Source organism: Aedes albopictus, chromosome 2, assembly GCF_035046485.1.
Source record: "Aedes albopictus strain Foshan chromosome 2, AalbF5, whole genome shotgun sequence".
Lineage (NCBI taxonomy): Eukaryota > Metazoa > Arthropoda > Insecta > Diptera > Culicidae > Aedes > Aedes albopictus.
The window spans coordinates 171,512,199-171,520,076 of NC_085137.1; the positions used below are offsets into that span (position 1 = coordinate 171,512,199).

Below are 7,878 nucleotides of genomic sequence, written 5' to 3' on the forward strand. Positions count from 1 at the left end.
ACAACACAGGAGAGGCATGCAAAAAGAACAAAATTAGCAGTAACTATTCCATTACGAATGCAGAGCTGCTAGCAATAGATAGGGCAATAACATCGATAAAGGAAAAAGGTTACGGAAAGGCTGTTATATTTACGGATTCAAACAGCGCCTGTCAGATGTTACTGAACAGAAGCACGATACAGGAAAACTTCATTGCCTGGAACATAATAAAAGAGCTACAGGAAAAATCTCCATTTATCAAAATACAATGGATACCCAGCCATCAAGGTATAGAAGGGAACGAGAGAGCAGACAGAACAGCGGTAGCGGCAACTCAAGAAACCCAATCGGACTTCACATCCTTGGCACTGTCAGACGCCCTTACACTGGCCAAAGAAGAAATATGGGATAGCTGGAAAACACGATACAAAGAAACATCAGAAGAGAAAGGGATAAAGCATTTTGAAATAATGGAGGAGCCTGGAAAAACAGTATGGTCAAAGGGACTAATCTTGACATCGGAGGAGAAAAGAATCCTGAACAGGATAAGGTCAGGACATACACTCACCAAGGAAAGGAGATACAAATGGGGGTGGGAAGAAGAGGAAGAGTGTGATTTCTGTGAGGAAAAGGAAGACCTGGAGCATGTACTATACATGTGTCCAAAATTCAACGTACAAAGAAACGAATTCCCTGCGCTAGAGTACTGCAAACCGCTCAAAAATATCCTGAAAAACAACGAAGAAATGGAAATGAAACAAATAGTCAGTTTCCTAAAAGCAACTAAAATACAAGTATAAAGAAAAAAAATCCTAAATCCAATCAAACACCTAAACCCTCGTCTAAACCCACACAATATCGAAATACCCTACAAACATAACGGAAAGCAGCAGAAAAGCGAGAAAAAAACAAGAAGACGTGCAGGGCGAGATGGACCGTGAACGGTCTTAGCCGTCTGTCATCAAGACACCACAAATAAAAAAAAAAAGTTGTTATTTAGGACAGGTTCTCACCTCGTCCATTCCAAAAAAATGCCTTGTATTTTACATTTCAGGCCTTTCTTTTGGAACGGTAGTTGCTGCTGGAGATTTCGTCGGAGGAAGCAGTCCCAATGCTGGAAGCAATAGTGCTCGAAAGTGGTTCGATGGGCAGCAGAGAAATTTTTGACACCGGTCGAGTGAAAATACCATTCGCTGTTCGCAGAGTTACCACCCTCGTAATCCCATCGGCGCCCGGGTGTAGTTCGATTATTCGTCCTGTTCTCCAGCTCATCGGTGGTGCATCCTCATCCTTCAGTAGAACCAGGCGATCTTTTTCGATGACAACTGGCGATTTGTACCATTTTGTTCGTTGTTGCAGTGTCGAGACGTATTCCAGTTGCCACCGTGTCCATACATCTTGGAGGAGTTTCTGAGTGTGCTGCCAATACCGCAACCGATTGTATGGAATCGACGAGAAATCCGCTTGGGGAACAGCTTTCAGCGCCGTGCCAACCAGAAAGTGCCCTGGTGTTAACGGATCATAATCCGATGGATCGTCGCTCATTGGTGCAATTGGCCTTGAGTTAAGGCAACTCTCTATTTGAGAAAGAAGTGTCTCCATATCATCATAGGCAAGTCTGTGCGGTCCTACGATACGATTGAAGTGTTTCTGGGCGGAAAATATTGCTGCCTCCCAAAGGCCACCGAAATGTGACGCTTTAGGAGGATTGAAATGCCACCGTATCCCGTTTTCAGTGCATTCCTCAGCTAGTGCTTGTTGGTGTTCCTTGGTGCGTATTAAATTCCTCAGCTCATTCGCGGCTCCCACGAAGTTTCTGCCGTTGTCACTGTATATTTCGTAGCACAGACCCCGGCGGGACACGAATCGACGTAGTGCCTGGATAAACTTCGCTGTTGTTAGGTCGCATACCAATTCCAAGTGGACGGCTTTAGTGCAGAAGCACACAAAAACCGCCACGTACGCCTTTCTGGGTGAGGCTCGTCGGTGTGATGGTTGAATAGATATTGGTCCCCAATAATCTACGCCGGTAATTGCAAACGGTCGTGCCATGTTGACCCGGGGAGATGGTAATTGACCCATGAATTGTTCGAGCGATTTGGGTCGCGCTCGGAAGCAGGGAACGCATGAGTGCACTGTCCTTTTGGCGACATCTCTGGCCCCTATGAGCCAATACCGAGTTCGGAGAAGGCATAGTAGGAGTTGTGGTGATGCATGGAGATGCTTTTCGTGAAAATATTGCGCCAGGAGCATCGACAAACGGTGTTTTCCAGGAAGAAGAATTTGGTGCCGTGTGTTATAGGGTAGTTTCGCCTGATTCAGTCGGCCTCCAATCCGGATCACCTTGTCATCGGACAAGAAGGGGTGAAACCATCGAAGCCGCGACTTAGTTGAGGCAGGTTTTCCTTGTTGCAGTAACTTCCACTCGCTGTTGAATTCTTGTTGCTGTACCAGCGAAACTAGCATTAATTCTGCCGCTTCCGTTTCCTCGTAAGTCAGTGTTTCGGTGCAGGGGCGATTGGGTTCCTTCAGCTTACAGTTCCGAGCAAACCGCAGACAGTAAGCGATGGCGCGCGTTAAGCGCCGGAACGAGGAGAATCTGCTGACCAGTTCATCGATGAAGGAGGGGTTGTTTGCTGCGGTAAGAGCTGTAACTGGGGATTTTCGCATTTCGTGGAGAACTTCGATGTTGCGGTTACCGAGGAGTGGCTGCGTTGGCCAGGAATCCATGTCGTGCTGAAGCCAGGTTGGGCCGGTCCACCAAATTTTACTCTGAAGAAGCGATTCCGCTGACGTACCCCGTGAGATGAGATCAGCAGGATTTTGTTGACCAGGGACATGATTCCATTTGCAGTTCTCCGTTGCCAGTTGTATCTTTGAAACCCGATTTGCAACAAATGTTGTCCAGGCCGATGGAGCGGATTTTAACCAGCTGATCACTGTTGTAGAATCCACCCAGAAGAAGGTTTCAGGTCGAAGCTGAAGCGATGCAATGACTTTCTCATAGAGTTCCGCCGCAAGCAGGGCACCGCACAGCTCTAGGCGTGGAATGCTCTGCCGCTTTAATGGGGCAACCTTCGATTTAGCCGTCAAAAGCGCAACTCTTGTCACTCCGGCGGCGTTGGTAGAACGCAGGTAAGCACATGCGCCGTAAGCTAGTTCGGATGCGTCGGAGAATAGATGCAGTTGAATTGATGTTGGGTCTTCGACCAAGATACAGCGCTCTATTCGAAGATCGTTTAGAAGGTTCAATTCCGAATGGTATGTTTGCCAATATTTACGAGAGGCTAAGGGCAGCTCCTGATCCCAGCCCCAGCGGTTTCCAACGTCGTCCTTCAACGTCCATAGGCTCTGCATAAACAGTTTTGCTGAAGTGACTACTGGGCCCACCAGTCCAAGTGGGTCAAACAGCCGTGCGATGTGCGAAAGTGCTCGCCGCTTCGTCAAAGGTTGATCTGCAGGATCAGAAAGGTTGATTTGGTACCGCAGGTAGTCTGTCGATGGCTCCCAGTGAAGGCCAAGAGCTTTGAGGCACTGATCTCTGTTCAAATCCACGGAAGGCTGGAGAGCACAATTTTCTGGTGAGACATCTTCGAGTACAGCAGGAACATTTGACGCCCATTTACGAAGTTCGAAGCCTCCCTTGCGTAGCAGTGCATCGAGTTGAGTTCTTAGCTGGATTGCTTCTTGCACTGTCCTGGCTCCGGAAAAAAGGTCGTCGACATAAAAATCGTTGATTAGTACCTCGGCAGCTTCGGGAAAGTTTTCATTCTCGTCGCTGGCTAGTTGCTGCAGTACTCTGGTTGCCAAGTACGGGGCACTGGCCGTGCCATACGTCACCGTCTTAAGCTCAAATGTATGCAGTGGTGTATCTGGTGCGGGTCTCCATATTATCCGCTGAAGAGGGGTGTCTCTTTCGTCCACAAGAATTTGCCTGTACATTTGCTTGATATCGGCTAGCAGCATAATCGGCCGCGTCCTGGACCGCATTACTATCGAGCGGAGGTCTTGCTGTACAATAGGGCCAACCATCAGAGCATCGTTCAATGATGGACCTCCGGGTGTTTTGCATGATGCATCGAACACCACGCGTAATTTTGTTGTAGTGCTTTCCTCACGCACTACAGCGTGATGAGGCAGGTAGTAGCAGGGTGCTGGTGGAGTCTCATGGTCGAATACTTGTTGCATGTGGCCCAGAAATTCATATTCGTCCATAAAGCTGTTATATTGTTGTTTCAGGATGACGTCACGATCGAGTCGGGATTCAAGCATGTGAAAACGTCGAATTGCAGTGCGTCGATTATCAGCTAGTTTGGTGAGAATATCCTCTTTCACTGGCAGACGAACACAGTACCGGCCTTCCGAAGTTCGAGAAACATTTTGTTGAAAGTGGTTCTCACAAGCCGCTTCCTCGACAGAGTAGCAAGAGGATGTAGTGTCGTTCTCGAGAGACCAAAATCGTTCCATGAGTTGATGAAGATCGCTGATGGTAGCTAAGTTAGCTACAACCGGTTTCGCTGATGGAGAAGTTTCCCCTTTGCCTGAGACCACCCATCCAAGAACAGAATTGATCAGGGTTGGTTGATCATCACCCAGATTGATTCTGCCTGCGAACTTAAATATGTCGAAAAAGACCTCAGCTCCTAAGATTACATCAATTTTGCTGGATTGATGGAAAGACGGATCGGCAAGTTCAATTCCAGGCGGAATTTCCCAGGAAGAGGCGTTTATAGAGGCTGATGGGAGATCGATGGTAACCCTCGGTAGAATTAGGAAGTCTAACGAAGCGGAGTAGTGACACACACGGGAGCAGATTGTAGAGCGCAGTTTGTAGCGAGCTTCAGTAGTTGATTGACCTATTCCGACAACAGGGCACCACATTTTCTGACGATGACCTTTGACAAGCAGCGAAAACGATTGAGTCATAAAACAGCATTCGCTGCCGGAGTCGAGTAGCGCTCGAGCTAGATGCTCCGTCCCGTTGTCGTCAATAAGTTTGATGATCGCAGTCGCAAGGAGGACGCTCTTACGATGGTTTCTGGTCGCTGCAAGACATGGAGAGCTGTCGAGAGTCGCTGATAGCGACACAGACGGTTGTTCAACGGAAGGCTTAGTTGTTTGTTGCTTCATCTGAGCATTGTCTGCCGGTTTTGGGGTGGTTGAGTTCGGGTGTACGTTACTGCAGAGCAAAGAATGATGACGACCTCGGCAGTGTCGGCAAGTGCTCGTAGACGAGCAATCTCGTGCCTGATGACCTCTCCTCAAGCAATTCCGACACAATTGGTGCTGACGAACTTCCTTCTCCTTATCTTCGGGGATGAGTTTAGCGAATGTTGCGCACTGGTACAGTGGATGATGGTCGTTGCAGACGATACACTTTCGGGAACCGGACTGGAAAGCTCCGTGGCTGGCAACCGGGCGCTGCGAGGGTTTCTTCACGCTGAATCCTGGGCTTTCAATAGGTTTCCCGATCGTTTCGAGAACAGTAACACGTCGTTGTATGAAAGAAGTAAGATTCTGGAAGGATATCGCAGCCTGTGTCGAAGAAAACTCCTCCCAGTCTCGTCTTGTTGTTGGATCTAGCCTGATGCTGAGCATTCTGATGAGAATGACGTCCCAGAATTCCGTTTTTTCACCAAGCTGCTTGAGCACTTTAACGTTTGCTTCAAACTTTTCGACGAGAGATCGCAGCTCTGTCGCTGATTCCCGCTTTAGCGATGGGAACTCGAACAGTGAGTCCACATAGGATTTCTTCAATCGCGCTGGGTTCTGATAGTGGTTTTCCAGGAGGCTCCAGGCAACTATGTAGTTGTTCGCCGTTATGGCAATCGTTTGAATCAATTTCAATGCGTCTCCGGAGAGCGAAGAGCGGAGGTAATAGAACTTCTGTATATTAGACAGTTCGTGCGACGTATGTACCAACGAGACAAACAAATCGTGAAAGTTCATCCAACTATCGAGGTTTCCACTGAACACCGGCAGTTTCACGTCGGGAAGCCGGACGTGAGAAGACGTAGCAGGGACATGCGCAGTTGAATGAGAAGACGTAGGTGTCAGCGGCGGCGTAGGGTTTTTATTCACCGACAGTAGGAAACCTTTGACCTTGAAATAGTTGCTCTCAAATTCCATGCGCGTTTTGAGTTGATCGTCGACGTCGCTTTCGTCCAGCGTCTCTAGCTCCGCTTGCACCAAGTTGAAGTCGTTCCACAACGTCACAAGATGCTCTAGTCGGACCGGTACTTGGCATGCATCGGTCTCTTCCTCGTAATTGTCCATGAACTCCTTAATTTGGCTGAACGATGCCAGCAGGCTTTTTTGGCGGGTCTTGAAGCCTTTCAGACGACGTTCCGTAGACATTGTGAATCTGGAAGCGACAGACCAGGAAGCACAAAACGCGAGAGAGTATAGAGATTGGAATGTTAATTACCTTTGAGAAGGCAATTTTATGCCTTGAACGAATCAAATTTCATCAACGATGCGGGGCAACACGTGAGTGCAGCTTCGGCAGGGTGGTGTCTATCTGCTCCAGACACGTGAATCCAGAATAGGAAAGATGACGACTCCCAGATGAACGTACGGGTGGATGCACGGAGTTCAACGCACATCCGGCTCGAAGGACCAATGATGATAGTAGTGGTTCACAGCGGAACTTTCTTAAATGTTTCTTCCTTTTAGGTTTCACGTCTAGCACTAGAGCAGGTAAGTATCTTGTTTCTTTCCACTTCTCTTCTTTCAGGTTTTTCAGCATGCACTACACAACACCGCAGGTAAGTTCTTAAAACACTGTAATTCTCTCTTAAGTTAACTTTTATTTCTTCCTTCTACACTATATTTCACTTAATTATTTCACTTTTATTTCTTCAGTTCAATTCTCTTAACTAGTAAATAAATTGTCACAACAACAACTAACAACTTTGACGTCTCGTTGGCAGATCGAATAAAAAAGACCTTTTCCATCTGTCACATTCAGTATTTATAGCCGATACCGTCGGAAGTCGCCGAAACTTCCCGAAACTTCTATGCGATTTTGCGTTATACCTCTTCCTTCGGCCATCGAGGTTTGACGGACGAGGGATTTCACGGGGTGATGTATTCGGGCATAACTTCGACTCCTCACGAACAGATGGCGCACGGTGATCGATTCTTCGTTGTAACGAACACCAGGAATTCCTCTAGAGTTTTTATTCGTGGATTACTATAGAAATTAATCACGGTATTACTTCTGGGAATCCTTTTGGGCTTCTTCAAGGAATTCCAGTAGAAATCTCTAGAGGAATCCCTAAACGAATTTGGGTACCGTAAACCGGGGTCAAATTGACCAGCGGGGTGAAATTGATCATTTGGGTACTACATTGTTATTGCACACCGGGAACTTCTAAGCGTCGCAATGATCTCAAACTTCTAACCTCATCTAGTTCATAGATGTCTAGAGATGAGTTTAAACTTTTATTTGTTTTGAAAAAAGTCAGTTTTTCCTTATTTTTTATGAATTTCCAATGCATTTCTCTCTTAGCTGAAATCATTGCTTCTAAACAATCGATTGCCACTAGGATTTCCGTTTTTTTTTTGTTTTAACATTTTTGTGGAGCCTTGGCTGGAAAGTTATGAAGCTATTCTGAATATGAATAAGGTAAAAAAAAGTTCTTTTTTTGACGAAAAAGTCATTTATTGTAACTAAAATCACTTATTTCAAAGGCAATTGCCTACCTGTAGGCGTTAAGGGGGAAATTTCATAGTTTAATTTTGCATTTTAAGTGTCAAATTCACTAGTTGTAAGAGTTTTGACGCGTTATTCGGGTTTACAAGAGCAAAATTAAGTGGATAAGGATTTTTATTTTTTTAACCGATGCTTAATTGTATACTGATCAATTTCGCCCTAAAGTGGCATCCTCGAATTTT

General features: G+C 46.4%; 1 protein-coding gene across 1 annotated transcript; it reads right to left on the bottom strand.

Moving 5' to 3' along the window:
• Positions 1 to 1,029: 1,029 nt before the first annotated feature.
• LOC134286268 (uncharacterized) lies at positions 1,030 to 6,336 on the bottom strand. The gene has a single exon (XM_062847856.1). The coding sequence runs from the start codon at positions 6,334 to 6,336 to the stop codon at positions 1,030 to 1,032; it is 5,307 nt and encodes a 1,768-aa protein (XP_062703840.1).
• Positions 6,337 to 7,878: the final 1,542 nt, after the last annotated feature.